Here is a 15,643-nt window from a genome sequence, read left to right as displayed (position 1 = left end):
GACATGGAACGTCACCTCTCTGGGGGGGAAGGAGCCGGAGCTTGTGCGGGAGGTGGAGCGTTACCAGTTGGATCTGGTTGGGCTCACCAAGCGTCGGCTCTGGAACCTTACTTCTGGATAGGGGTTGGACTCCGGAGTTGCTCAAGGTGTGAGGCGCCGGGCGGGTGTGGGGATACTCACAAGTCCTCAGTTGGGTGCTTCGTTGTTGGAGTTTACCCCAGTGAACGAGAGGGTCGCCTCCCTACGCCTGCGGGTTATGGGGGGGAAAACTCTGACTGTTGTGTGTGCTTATGCACCCAACAGCAGTTCAGAGTATACAGCCTTCTTGGAGACCCTGGAAAGAGTCCTGTATGGGGCTCCTGAAGGGGACTCTTTAATCTTGCTGGGAGACTTCAGCGCACATGTGGGCAATGATGGAGACACTTGGAGGGGCGTGATTGGGAGGAACGGCCCCCCTGATCTGAACCGGAGTGATGGTTTGTTACTGGACTTCTGTGCTAGTCATGGATTGGCCATAACAAACACCATGTTCGAACATAAGGATGCTCATAAGTGTACGTGGTACCAGAGCACCCTAGGCAGAAGGTCCATGATCGATTTCGTTATCTTATCATCGGACCTGAGGCCGTATGTTTTGGACACTCGGGTAAAGAGAGGGGCGGAGTTGTCAACTGATCACCATCTGGTGGTGAGTTGGGTTGAGTGGCGGGGGAAGCCTCTGGATAGACCTGGTAAGCCCAAACGTGTAGTTCGGGTGAACTGGGAACGTCTGGAGGAGGCCCAAGTTCAGGAGGCCTTCAACTCACACCTCTGGCGGAGCTTTTCGGGCATTCCGAAGGGCAGCAGCCTCATCCATGGCCGAGGCAAAGCAGCGGGTGTGGGAGAAGTTCGGAGAAGACATGGAGAAGGACTTTCGGGCGGCACCAAAGTTGTTCTGGAAAACTGTCCGACACCTCAGGAGGGGGAAGCAGGGAACCATCCAAGCTGTGTACAGTAAGGATGGGACGTTGTTGACCTCAACTGATGGAGTGTTGGAAGGAACACTTTGAGGAACTCCTGAACCCGACAACTCCGCCCTCTATGTTAGAGGCAGAGCTGGAGTATGACGGGGGATCAACACCAATCTCCCGGGGGGAGGTCACTGAGGTCGTCAAACAACTCCACAGTGGCAAAGCCCCGGGGGGACTGTCATGGTTGACACGTCTCATCAACATTGCGTGGAAGTCGGAAACAGTACCGAAGGAGTGGCAGACCGGGGTGGAGGCATCACACTACTCAGCCTCCCTGGGAAAGTTTACTCTAAGGTACTCGAAAGGAGGGTCAGGCCGTTTGTCGAACCTCAGATTGAGGAGGAACAATGCGGATTCCGTCCTGGTCGTGGAACGATGGATCAGTTTTTACTCTCGCAAGGATCCTGGAGGGGCTTGGGAGTACGCTTATCCGGTCTACATGTGTTTTGTAGACTTGGAGAAGGCGTATGACCGAGTTCCCAGGGAGTTACTGTGGGAGGTGCTGCGGGAGTATGGGGTGAGGGGGTCTCTACTCAGGGCCATCCAATCTCTGTACTCCCAAAGCGAGAGCTGTGTCCGGGTCCTCGGCAGTAAGTCGGACCCATTTCCGGTGAGGGTTGGCCTCCGCCAGGGCTGCGCTTTGTCACCAATCCTGTTTGTAATATACATGGATCGGATTTCGAGGCGTAGTCATGGGGGAGGGGGTCTGCAGTTCGGTGGACTAAGGATTGCACCACTGCTTTTTGCAGATGATGTGGTTCTAATGGCTTCATCGGTCTGCGAACTTCAGCACTCACTGGATCGGTTCGCAACCGAGTGTGAAGCGGCTGGGATGAGGATCAGCACCTCCAAATCTGAGGCCATGGTTCTCAGCAGGAAACCGATGGACTGTCCACTCCAAGTAGGGAATGAGTCCTTACCCCAAGTGAAGGAGTTCAAGTATCTTGGGGTCTTGTTCTTGAGTGAGGGAACAATGGAGCGTGAGATGGGCCGGAGAATCGGAGCAGCGGGAGCGGTACTGCAGTCGCTTTACCGCACCGTTGTGACGAAAAGGGAGCTGAGCCAGAAGGCAAAGCTCTCTGTCTACCGGGCCATTTTCGTTCCTACCCTCACCTATGGTCATGAAGGATGGGTCATGACCCAAAGAACGAGATTGCGGATACAAGCAGCCGAGATGGGTTTTCTCCGCAGGGTGGCTGGTGTCTCCCTTAGGGATAAGGTGAGAAGTTCGGTCATCCGGGAGGGACTCGGAGTTGAGCCGCTCCTCCTTCGCGTCGAAAGGAGCCAGTTGAGGTGGTTCGGGCACCTAGTTAGGATGCCACCTGGGCGCCTCCCTAGGGAGGTGTTCCAGGCACGTCCAGCTGGGAAGAGACCAAGGGGTAGACCTAGGACCAGGTGGAGGGATTATATATATTCGCTGGCCTGGGAGCGCCTTGGGATCCCCCAGTCAGAGCTGGTTGATGTCGCCAGGGAAAAGAAAGTTTGGGGCTCTCTGCTGGAACTGCTACCCGACCACGGATAAGCGGGAGAAGATGGATGGATGGACTTTCTAACTCAGTTCTGGCTAAATTCCTTAATTTTTTAACACAGGGTTAGGGCTCTCCACTGCTACTGCATTAAACCAAATGTTTGAACATGATTCCTTATTGTTAAGCCACACTGAAAAAAGTGTAACATTACGTTTAAAGGAGACCTATCATGCTATATTTAAATGATATAGTGTATGACCATACCTATATAAGGTATATTTATACATTTTATTTTTCAAAATACCAAACAGATCATTTTTTAGCCATGCCTCGTTTCGCTCATTTTCGCTCTTTTCCAAGCCTGTCTTTGAAAATTCTGAGCAGCAGCTGACCACGCCCCCCTGCAGAAGAGCGGGGCATGAGCCGGTGAGAGTAACGTTACCATGCTTGCTGTGATTACGTGTGGAATAAACATGTCATCTCAGAGCAATGCATGTGTTCAAGCATATTATGAATTTGATCCATAGACTGACCCTGAAGCAGCGGAGGTTTTGGTGGAGGTGGAAACATCTCGGTTGCAGCAGGACGTTTCTGAATGGTTAGTTGACAAGCTGTTGTTCCTATTTATTTTACTCTGTTACGATGATTGCTACTTATTCCGTTCATATTTTGACTAATTAGCAAGAATGCAATGTGTACAGTTTGTAACGCAAAAACAGCAATACATATTTATAAAGGGAGACATTCATATTTTCAGCATATATACAATGGCCTCATTGCGTTTATTAATAGTTTACAGTCCTTTTCTTCCAACATCGTGCAACAACCGTTGGAAAGCTCAATAACTTAGGGTGATAACAAGTATAACTCCAACAACACCTCAGTTGTCAGCAATGTGTGTAGTTTCATGTGTTTTTAAAAGCTCAGTTATTGACTTCTTTCTACAGGTGTACATGTGCAAATTGCGCCACGATGCCTTCTGAACCGGAGAATGTGTGCTGCATGGAGATACCACAGGTAACATTTTTGATAGCTTCACTAAGTTGTCTGTTTAGAGAATGCATTTTTAACATGTCATTCAATATGTTTATCACACTAGGTGTCAAGACGGATGCAGGAACTTGAAGACTCTGTTAACTGTATGGTGGACCATCCTGGATTGGAGCCTGTGTGCCTGAATGTGTTCTCCCTGCAGAATGCATTGAATATTTACAGAGCTGAACATGGTGGACTACAGTTGAGGCAAATAGAGCAGTGAGTGGTTTGTTTCTTTTGACTGAAATTGTAAAACGAATGCCAATATTGTTCATGGAAATAAATACTGGTGTATATGGCTTTATGCAATCTTTCATTGTACATGTACTATTATATATATATATATATATATATATATATTATTACACAGCAATGGCATAACACACCCATGTGTACGACAAAAAAAGTCCACACACAACCTTATGCTTTTGAAATCAGAATATTCTTTACCCATCCAAACATGAATAATCGCGACACATTTGATATCAACTCGGAACTTTATTGTCAAAATCAACGGTTCTTTGAACCCATAAAAAAAAACTAAATGTACTTGTATTTTGTATAAATGACACAATATATTTTTTTAATGATTGCAGGCGTCACAGGTATCTAGCCTACAGAAGCTTTGTGAGCTGGTGCTGGGGCTTCCTTGGACGCAGGATCAGAGTGGTGATTCCGGCCTGCGTTGTCCTCAGGATTCGCAGGGAGTTTCCTGATCCGCGAAATGTGTATGTTGGGTTCAGACGGCAGCCAAATTGAACCGTGTAACATACCCAGAGATGACCTCCTCCCTGTCAGGTCGCTCATATTGGGAACACAGGTCCTCTGGGATGGGTATCTTCAGAAGCTCCTGTGTGAATGGTGCAGGGTCCACAAAGACTTGGTCGAATATGAGGTCCATCAAGTTGGCCACGTAGCCTGTGCAATGTTAAAAAAAGCACAACAAAAAATGTGGTTTAGATATGCATGTAAAAAACTGAAAGTTCTTTCTAATTTTTTTATTTTATATTTGTAAATAGTTGTATAATAAATATTTTAAACACTTACGGAATGTGGGGTCAGTCTTTACTGGTTTTGCTCTGCATTCTCCCTTCCTGGCCTTTGGGAACTGCAGTTTATATAGAGGGTTTCCAGTGGATGTAGTGGCTTGTGCACGCTCAGCGTTTTCATTGTAGTGCAGGGCTGCCAGGTAGTCTTTCATTTCCGCCATGAGGGAAAAAAATGTAAATAATAGCAAAGGATGTACAAATTGTCACTAATTAGTAAGTAACTATGGTTTATTTTACCTGCACAACATTCCAAGAAATGGAAACACAACATTCTTTGGAGCAAAGCGCAGGATGACAGCATGGAATGACTCCAAAGATGAAGTCTGGTGGTGTGGGCTGAGTTTGGCCACAGCTTTCAAAATCCTCTTGGTTGAGAGAATTGTCTCCAGCTTGTGAAAGGCCGGCGTTCCTAAGAATTTGAAAATCAAAGTCATATTTGAATTGTCATGCTTTATAGATTGTGTCTGACAACATCCTGTATTCAATAGTTGTCCCTTACAAATATTTATAGAGGAGTAATGTAATATGGTTTATGAACAACATACCTGCAGCCATCCATTGGTATTGCGCAATGCGCAGTGGATGAAGGCACTTGGGGAACAGGGGGTCATCATGAGAGTGGATATCCTGCACGTGGTTCAGGATGGAAGTCCATTTGGCCACTCTCTCAGGCCCGGTGGTGGAGGTTGCTGCAGTCCAGTATATGTGGTTTCTTATACTCTTCACCCACTCTCGAAGTTTTTCGCAGTCCTTCTTTTTTGCAGCCTTCTCCAGTTGCTTAGAAATCCCTAATAAATACATTTAACATGTAGTTAATATACATACAAGTTTACTCAAAATATTATTATACTAATGTGATTGTAGGAAGCCGGGTTTGTGTCTAAATAAAATAATGATTGTATTTACAATCGATTTCTTTACATGGAAATTAACATAAAGAAAAATACCTTTTTCTATGTGCCACACATCAAAGAATTGGGTGATGCTGCTTTCCCTTAGGAATTTCTGAATTTGCAGATGTCTGTCCGTGACAATACAGTCCAGAGTCACACCACGTTCCTTTAACAACTCCAGACTCCTTATCAGGCCCTCTAACTCCATGTGGTAGCTTCCACCAACCTCATTGCTCTGTTATGACACATACAAATAACCATTGATACACACATTTTAAATATAACGTGCAAACAGTGTTAAAGAAAAAAACATTGATATTTCATTTCACCCCACTTACCTGAACCAACTGGAGGTCAACGACTTTGTTGTTCTTCAGGTCCATCGTAGTATAGCTTCCGAACTTTGCAGAGTGGCCTGTGAAAATATGTTTTACAGTAATTACTTTTCTCTGTGGATGGTGAATTTGTATTTTTGCTTGTAGTGTTTAGCATATGTTTTTCAGGAACCATTAATTGAACAAATCACACATAGTGAAACCCCTTTCTGAAATGTAAAATGTGAATTATATAAAAAATACATACCTGGAGAGTCAGCCCTCATATCACCACCAACTATCACTTTATCCTCTGCATGGAGCTTCTGTAGCATGCCTTCCTGTGATTTTTGCCAGTAAGAAACAATCGCTGGCTCAATGAACATCCTGGCATGCCTTCGGAAGGTGTTGTATTTGCATAGCTGCATATTCATTGCTTTGAAGACCTAATGGTTGAAAGAAAACCGCAAGAATACATTTTAATCTCAAAGATCACCTGTAGATGTGTCAATGAGGAGAACCTGGAAAGTGCAAATGAGCTGCCCTTTTTTTAAACAGGGAAAGAGCTGAACATGTCATTAGGGGTGCTTACTCTACAGTGCCCCTTTCACTTCTCTTCTCTTTCTCCACACCACCCTCCCAAAAGATCTTTACATATTAGCATGGGTCGTTACCTAACAGTGCGCTATTCCCACCTTTTCTCACTCTTGTTATTGTTACCTTGTCCTATCGTATTCAACAACTACATTTGCATTTTCTAACATTGGCAAAACAATCTTCTGCAGTTAATTTACCTTTGAAAGTTTGTAGAAAGATGCTCTGTTGACATATGTTGCAACTGATAGCTGCAGGTTTCCAACTGGAGTACTCCCAAGAACAGGCTGGCTATTCCAGTTTCTTGTAAACTGACAATGGGGGCACAGCTGCTGCACTGATATGAATGTACCGATCCTTCTGGTTTGTACATCACACACACGCTTGCACACAGGACGTGATTCAAAAAGCTCCATGAGGCAGGTCTCATACACGATGTATGTGTTGATCGTCTGGGGGGGGTTTTGTTCTTGACCACTAAAACAAAAAAATAGAAGTTAAGATCCATCACACAGATTGTTGCTTTAGAGATCTTTGGTGTTTCCCTATTATCAATGTTTGAATTATATACAGCAAAAAATACAATACATAGACAAACTCACACATAGTGATATTTCAGTAACTTACGACATGGCTGTTGTTTCTGTAGCATTTGTTATGGATTCTGCTGGATCATAAGTTGCATCCTGGCCTTCGGAAAACACCAAAGAAGAGCTTCCCTCAAATGGATCTTCGTATTCCTCTTCAAGATCCACACGGGGCCTCTTTGGTGGTCTCTTTAAGGGGGTGGATGTTAAAAAGGGCACTGGCACTTCCAACGGAAGTGTTTCGACACCAACGCTTCTGCAGGGAATTTTAGCCTGGACAGCTGTAACATAATTGTATTTGACATTCAAAACAAAACAAAAGATAAAACAAACATATTTTACAACAATTAGAAGCACACAAATTAAAGGCTACAACATCAGAATGTCAAGATGTATCCAAAGAACATTTGAAAAACGTGCTTCTAACCTGTACTTCGATGTGAACCAAGAGTCCTCGAGGATAGCTGTGTACGAACAGTACGGTACTTGGGTGGGTCAGTCTGACATGCAGAATCTGTCATCACAGGTAATCTGCTGGTAGCTGAGGTGCTGGCCTGTAAAGAAGAAAACAAAATCATCTCAATTTAGTATTCAGGATGAGAAAATACTATTTGGATAAATATAGTCTGAAATCCCAAAAGATGGGGGTTAAAACTCTCTATTTAGCAAAGCTCTTTGCTTAGCCTTTTCCAATCTGAGTTAGTTTTGAACCGTAACGTGCATGCTGTGTTTCTGACTCAATACAGATGATGTGTTGGAGAGGGGCTGAGCTCAGTAGACTGACTGTAATGAGTGCTAGCCACTAATTAGCCTGTTGCTAGGTAAGGCCTCGTCAACAACAACAGACCAACGGGGCTTTAGTTCTGTTTTACTCATGGTGTGTGTGTCCCCTCACATACATACACACAGTGTTGTATCCTAACACATCCCCATTTATATTCATGTGCGTAAACAAGTAAACATACAAAAGCTTTTACATATAACGCTGGAAAAAACGGCATGTCTCATTAGCGTAGCGTAGCTTAGCTTACAGATCTGATCGTTCTTACAGACTACAATCACAAAAGCTTTTACATATAACGCTGGAAAAAACGGCACTTACCTACAGAAGATTACGTTTGTTATTATAACTTACTCAATATGATTTTAGAGGATACAAAATACTAATAAATAGGAGAATAAATACTTGTGTTATCGGCTAGGGCGTGGCTTTACAGCCTTCACACAGATCGCCATTACGGCAGTATGTCTGAACATGTTAGCAAATGCCTGATAATTAAAATAAAAGACAAAGCAAAGACTGCGGAGCGTACAATATAAAATGTTATAAAAACATATAAACACCTAACCGATTACTATTTGGGTTTGAGGCGACATTGATACGGCGAAGCTACATGCTACATGCTACATACTACAAGCTAGAGATAGCTTTATCAGGAAAAACACCGCTAAATAAAAACTTACAGCTTCAAAATTGGATGTGTCCTCACTGGCCTGCTCCCGGATGGTTGGTATTGATCCCGGGTTTAGCATTAGCTTGGAGGCATATCCGTGTTGGACTTGAGAGAAGTTCATAAACATGTCCGTGGTCAAATGTTTGGAACACACAAACAGAAATCTGCCGTGGTCTTCTGGCACATGTCCCTTGAAAATGAAGTCTAGCCACAGATTATTTTCTTTTTCCATTGATGGCATTGCATGCAGTCCCCCTTCTCGAGTCTTGCAGCCAACAACAGCACAAAGTTTAACTCGCTTAGACATCCTGGCAAGAGCAGACAAAAACACAGATGTGACTGGAGTTGATTTAGCCTGCCGATAGCCTATATGCGAATGAGAGGTTTGGCAATGCACGTGGCCGTGGCTCATTCCCCTGATAGGTGGAGAGTTGACCAATAAGCGGAGCACGTCTCTTTGTGACGTAGGAAAGTGTTGAAATCTGGATCAGTTTTTTTCAGATCCGTTTCAGCCCCTTTTTTAGAGATTTGGCGAAGGAGGAAAATAGAGAGGGTTGTGTTTTCTGACACTTGGTGAGTTCCCTGGAACACCGGGGACACATATTCATGTATAAAAGACGTCCAAAGGTGCATTTTGCATGATAGGTCCCTTAAAATATGCCTAATACAGTTATTTTGAAATGTGTTGACATGATGCATTTATTAAAGTCACTGTTTCAGTTTTTAAAGTGCATTGTTCCCATGTGCTGGCTTTCCTGATCAGTTTGTCCTGTGTCCAACCGTCACACAAACTTCACACCGTGATAGGTCGGGTGTGTAGAGGTGGAGTGTTCTGTTCTGTCTGAAATCCTGTAAGACTGGAGCTTCACAATGTTCTCATTGGTGTAGTCAGGGGAGGTTTGCCCTTTGCAAACCCACCACCAGCTCCTTGGTTTAGCTTTCTCTGAGCTGCTGAAGAGAACAACAGATCATCTGTATCATCAGTTTAACAGACAAATATTTCATTTCATTTTCAGTCTTTATTTCGGATTAACAGATTAAAAAATAACAAACAAATGTGAAAAACAGAATACCGTATTATTATAATACAGTAGTTATCCACATTCATGGTAATATTTGTATATTCAACAAAAAAACAAAAAAAGTCTTCATATTAATAATAATAATAAATCATATGTGTCTGAAAGGGAGTAGGAGGAAGCAAATGCTTATTAATTCCCACCCCTTACTTGATCAATGATTGTCCTTTAAATCATTATGCAAGTTATTCCTACTTACATTTACATTCATACATACATATACAATAATTTCTCATCTTCAATCACCTTTCTTCATTCTCATATTTTTCCAAAAAAGTGTTTCTGTACATCCTTTTAAACTGAATGATGCTTGTGCTTTGTTTTAACTCCTGCTCCAAACCATTCCATAAAATCACCCCACAGATTGTTATACTCATACTTCTCAGAGTTGTTCTGACCTTGAGTTGTTTAAAATGTAGATTTCCTCTCAAATTATACCCACCCTCTCTGTCTACGAACAATGTTTTTAATTTCCTCGGAAGTAGATTATGTCTTGCTCTGTACATGATTTGTGCCGTTTTAAATTTAACCAGATCAATGAACTTCAATATGTGTGACTTCAATAATTCATTAGTGTGTTCAAGATATCCAACATTATTGATAACTCTTATAGCCCTTTTTTGTAATGTGCATAACGGCTGTAGGTTGGTTTTGTACGTGTTTCCCCAAATCTCCACACAGTAAATCAGATATGGCAATATTAGTGTGTTATATAGAGTATACAATGAGTTATAGTTCAGAATGTATCTGGCTTTTCCCAATATTGCGATAGTCTTAGCCAGTTTTGCTTTTACATGAGTGATATGAGGTTTCCAGCTGATTTTGTGCTCTAAAACCACACCAAGGAACTTCATTTCATATACTCTTTCTATGTGTTATCTAGTATTAATTGTATCTGTGGATTTGTTTTATGTTTTCCAAATAACATAATCTTTGTTTTGCTTATATTTAATGATAATTTGTTTGTGTCAAACCAATGTTTTACTTTAATCATTTCTGCTGTTATCACTTCCATTAGCTCTTTCAAATTGTCACCGGAACAAAAAATATTAGTGTCATCTGCAAATAAAATAAATTTCAATATATTTGATACTCTGCAAATGTCGTTGATGTATATTATGAACAACTTTGGACCCAACACAGACCCCCGAGATACTCCACAAGTTATGTTCATGTATTCTGATTTATGTTCACCAATTTCAACACATTGTTGTCTGTTGCTTAAATAATCTCTCACCCAGTCTAATCCCACCCCTCTGATGCCATACCGTTCCAGTTTTATCAGTAAAATATTGTGATCTATGGTGTCAAATGCTTTTTGTAGGTCTATAAATATTCCCCCTGCTTGTTTTGTATTGTCCATGCAGTTTGCTATTTCCTCACTTAATTCCATTAGTGCCATAGATGTTGATCTATCTTTCCTGAATCCATATTGACTGTCGTCCAAAAGCTGATGTGTTTCCATGAAACTGTCAAGTATTTTTGTAAAAAGCTTTTCAAGGATCTTGGAAAACTATAGGTTACTTACGTAACCCCAGTTCTCAGAGTAACATGAAGTGAGATGTCTCACTATGGGATGCGCCTCATCGCGGAGCAAACAGAAGCATCAATCTCATTACGCCAATCCTGATTGGCTGGTGATCTTGACGTCAGCGTCAGGGAATTCACCCCCTATAAGTAGCTTGCGCCACGACGCATGCGCCATTCAAAATAAGCACCTCTTCTCGCTTCACCATAGCAAGGAGGGCCGTCTGGTGAGACATCTCACTTCATGTTACTCTGAGAACTGGGGTTACGTAAGTAACCTATAGTTCTCATTCATAACACTCCGTTCGATGTCTCACTATGGGAAATTGTAGCTCCCGTATTGTCAGACGAGCTTATCTCGAAAATCACCAAACCAACCAGAACTTAACAGGTAGAGCTCTGACTCAACCAGGTGCCCAGCACTGCTTGAGTTACACTGGGAGCAGAACGTCCAGCCTGTTAAGAGGCGGACAAAAGTGAGCGGCGAGGACCAGCTCGCCGCTGCACCAATGTCTTTGATGGGAGACATCCTGGACAGAGTCCAGGATGCAGCCAGACCCTGAGTCGAAAGAGCTCGCGGACCCAAGGGTGCCTGCGAACTCTGACTCGTATGAGCCCCAAAGCAATTGCTTCCACAAACCAGTTGGAGAGCCGTTGCTTAGTAACAGGCTTGCCCTTATAAGGGTTAGCCCAGGACACAAGGGGTTGGTCATTATGACAAAGCACCCTTGATCTGTCCCTGTACGTGCGTAAAGCACGGGCTTGACACGGCAAATCCGGCCGCTGTTCCCCGGAGGAATACAGTGGCGGGGAGGATGCCTCAATGTCAAATGTGGTACCTGAACCAACCGCCTTAAGATAAAGGCAGGGTCAGGCTTCAACCACACTCTGTTTGCCCTGGGGCGAACTGAGTGCATGAAGACTGTACAGATAGTGCATGAGTGCCACTGGCTCGCTTGGCAGCTGCCAGGGTCAGCTTCATGTCACACTGTATTCAGATTGTACCACTCACGGGCCAGGCCCATAGAGCCAAGCGCTCTGGGTGTGGGTGAAAGATCGCCCCCCCCCCGGTTGGGACAGTATGTCCCTGCGTAGTGGGAGCTGCCATGGCTGACCGCACAGCAGCTATCAGGATAAGTGTGTGGCGTTGCTCTCTCACTCTGGCCAGAGTTGGGGGTATCAGAGCCAGGGGTGGGAACGCGTACAGAAGGCCCGGGGGCCAATTGTGCGCAAGTGCATCCACGCCTAACGGTGCATTTAGATCGCGCATCGAAAAGAACAGCTGACACTGAGCGTTGTCTTTCGATGCGAACAGATCCACCGCGGCTCTGCCGTAACGCACCCACAGCTGGCTCACAATCCTTGGATGTAGAGTCCAGTCTGCATAAAGTGGTATACCTCTGGACAGTAGATCTGCCCCGAGGTTCATCACTCCCGGTACGTGCGTCGCTCTCAGAGAGAGGAGACGTCTACCGCTCCATAGGATCAGTTTGCGCGCCAGTGTGTGTAACTGGAGAGAACGCAAAACCCCTTGGCAGTTAATATACGATATTGTGGTCGTATTGTCTGTCCTCACAAGGACGTGATGTCCCCTGAGGAAAGGCAGAAAGCGTTTTAGGGTGAGAAACACCGCTAAAAGCTCCAGGTAATTTATGTGCGCCCGCTGGAGGTCTCTGCTCCAGAGACCCCTCACCGGGCGACCTTCATAAATACCTCCCCAACCTGTCAGACATGCGTCCGTGGTGACCACTTTCCGTGAAAGGACAGCACCCATAGGCACACCTCGTACTAGAAAAGTCGGGTGCAGCCAGTGGCGCAGTGCCATTACGCATTTCACAGTAACCATCACTCTCCATGGCGCGCGGGGTTTAGTTTTAGGGCGGCCACCCAGCGCTGAAACTCCCTCATGTGTAAGCGTCCCAGTCGTACGACCAGGATGGCTGACGCCATGAGCCCCAGCAATCGCAGGCATGATCTGAAGAGAACATGTTTGCGCAGCTGGAAAAGAGAGAGACAAGCTCTGAAAGCTTTCACTCTATCCGCTGACAAGCGAGCTGAAAAGGGCACCGAGTTCAGGTGTAAACCCAGGAAGAGTATAGTCTGCGCGGGGCACAACATGCTCTTCTCTGTGTTTATTATGAAACCCAGGTTGAGCAGGTGCTTTACGAGGACATTTGTCTGCGTAACAGCCTCCTGCTCCGACTGTGCGAGAAGCAGCCAGTCGTCCAGGTAGGTCGCCAGGCGAATACCCTGTTGTCTTAACGGGGCTATCGCGGCTTCCGTACATCGTACAAACACCCTTGGACTGAGAGACAGACCGAAGGGGAGTACTCTGTATTCATAACAGATCCCCTGAAATGCGAATCTCAGATATTTCCTGGAGCTGGAGTATGACGGGGGATCAACACCAATCTCCCGGGGGGAGGTCACTGAGGTCGTCAAACAACTCCACAGTGGCAAAGCCCCGGGGGTGGATGAGATCCGCCCGGAAATGCTGAAGGCTCTGGGTGTTGAGGGACTGTCATGGTTGACACGTCTCATCAACGTTGCGTGGAAGTCGGAAACAGTACCGAAGGAGTGGCAGACCGGGGTGGTGGTTCCCCTATTTAAAAAGGGGGATCAGAGGGTGTGTGCCAATTACAGAGGCATCACACTACTCAGCCTCCCCGGGAAAGTTTACTCTAAGGTACTCGAAAGGAGGGTCAGGCCGATTGTCGAACCTCAGATTGAGGAGGAACAATGCGGATTCCGTCCTGGTCGTGGAACGACGGATCAGCTTTTTACTCTCGCAAGGATCCTGGAGGGGGCCTGGGAGTACGCTTATCCGGTCTACATGTGTTTTGTAGACTTGGAGAAGGCGTATGACCGAGTTCCCAGGGAGTTACTGTGGGAGGTGCTGCGGGAGTATGGGGTGAGGGGGTCTCTACTCAGGGCCATCCAATCTCTGTACTCCCAAAGCGAGAGCTGTGTCCGGGTCCTCGGCAGTAAGTCGGACCCATTTCCGGTGAGGGTTGGCCTCCGCCAGGGCTGCGCTTTGTCACCAATCCTGTTTGTAATATACATGGATCGGATTTCGAGGCGTAGTCATGGGGGAGGGGGTCTGCAGTTCGGTGGACTAAGGATTGCACCACTGCTTTTTGCAGATGATGTGGTTCTAATGGCTTCATCGGTCTGCGACCTTCAGCACTCACTGGATCGGTTCGCAACCGAGTGTGAAGCGGCTGGGATGAGGATCAGCACCTCCAAATCTGAGGCCATGGTTCTCAGCAGGAAACCGATGGACTGTCCACTCCAGGTAGGGAATGAGTCCTTACCCCAAGTGAAGGAGTTCAAGTATCTCGGGGTCTTGTTCTCGAGTGAGGGAACAATGGAGCGTGAGATGGGCCGGAGAATCGGAGCAGCGGGAGCGGTACTGCAGTCGCTTTACCGCACCGTTGTGACGAAAAGGGAGCTGAGCCAGAAGGCAAAGCTCTCGGTCTTCCGGGCCATTTTCGTTCCTACCCTCACCTATGGTCATGAAGGATGGGTCATGACCGAAAGAACGAGATCGCGGATACAAGCGGCCGAGATGGGTTTTCTCCGCAGGGTGGCTGGTGTCTCCCTTAGGGATAAGGTGAGAAGTTCGGTCATCAGGGAGGGACTCGGAGTTGAGCCGCTCCTCCTTCGCGTCGAAAGGAGCCAGTTGAGGTTGGTTCGGGCACCTAGTTAGGATGCCACCTGGGCGCCTCCCTAGGGAGGTGTTCCAGGCACGTCCAGCTGGGAAGAGACCAAGGGGTAGACCTAGGACCAGGTGGAGGGATTATATCTCTTCGCTGGCCTGGGAGCGCCTTGGGATCCCCCAGTCAGAGCTGGTTGATGTCGCCAGGGAAAAGAAAGTTTGGGGCTCTCTGCTGGAACTGCTACCCCCGCGACCCGATCACGGATAAGCGGGAGAAGATGGATGGATGGATGGAGATATTTCCTGTGTGGGTAATATACTGGGATGTGAAAATACGCATCTTTCAGGTCGACTGATGTAAACCAGTCGTCTTGTCGTACGAGCCGCAGCAGAGATGTGTGAGTGAGCATTCTGAACTTATATCTTTTTAGATATTTGTTCAGAGCCCTCAAATCAAGTATTGGCCGAATTCCGTTCCCTCCCCGTTTGGGAACGAGGAAGTACTTGGAATAGAAGCCGCCCTGACTCTGCTCGGCGGGTACAATAGATATAGCCCTCTTTTCTAGGAGAGAGAGAATCTCTCTCTCCAGAATATGGGCTGACTCTCCTCGGGCCTGCGAATGCAGAATGTCCGAGAAGCGAGGGGGGGTGACAGCGAATTGGAGTCTGTAGCCCCGTGTTACTGTCTTGAAAACCCAAGCAGATGATGTGAGCATCTTCCACTGCATGCTCCTTAGAGCCAGTGGAGATGTCACGTCTCTTCCCCTCTGAGTCTCTATTTGTTGTGTTATGGGGCCCTCTAGTGTCTGAACACAGTGGTGCCCCTTTTCGACAATCCCCACCGACACTGCGCATGCGCATGACGGTGGTGCCTTCACAACCCCAGCCGGCACTGCGCATGCGCGTGGTGGTGGTGCCTTTAAAGCCCCAGCCGGCACTGCGCATGCGCGTGACGGTGGTGCCTTCACAGACCC

The 15,643-nt window shown here is 46.0% G+C and overlaps 1 protein-coding gene across 1 annotated transcript in view; it reads right to left on the bottom strand.

The window, feature by feature from the left end:
• Nucleotides 1–4,796: 4,796 nt before the first annotated feature.
• LOC117533693 overlaps nt 4,797–15,643 on the bottom strand; it is a 37,478-nt gene continuing 26,631 nt past the window's right edge. Inside the window, exons 2-10 of the mRNA XM_034197592.1 lie at nt 9,194–9,356; nt 7,379–7,505; nt 6,992–7,232; nt 6,565–6,841; nt 6,039–6,216; nt 5,795–5,871; nt 5,511–5,691; nt 5,109–5,351; nt 4,797–4,972 (exon numbers count right to left, since the gene is read on the bottom strand). Coding sequence (XP_034053483.1) covers nt 4,797–4,972; nt 5,109–5,351; nt 5,511–5,691; nt 5,795–5,871; nt 6,039–6,216; nt 6,565–6,841; nt 6,992–7,232; nt 7,379–7,505; nt 9,194–9,356 — 1,663 coding nt within the window. The remainder of the gene's footprint in view (nt 4,973–5,108; nt 5,352–5,510; nt 5,692–5,794; nt 5,872–6,038; nt 6,217–6,564; nt 6,842–6,991; nt 7,233–7,378; nt 7,506–9,193; nt 9,357–15,643) is intronic.

The sequence above is a fragment of the Gymnodraco acuticeps genome, unplaced genomic scaffold, assembly GCF_902827175.1.
Source record: "Gymnodraco acuticeps unplaced genomic scaffold, fGymAcu1.1, whole genome shotgun sequence".
In the NCBI taxonomy this organism is placed as follows: Eukaryota; Metazoa; Chordata; class Actinopteri; order Perciformes; family Bathydraconidae; genus Gymnodraco; species Gymnodraco acuticeps.
Note: the sequence above shows the minus strand (reverse complement) of the source record. Positions and strands in the feature narration are given on the sequence as shown.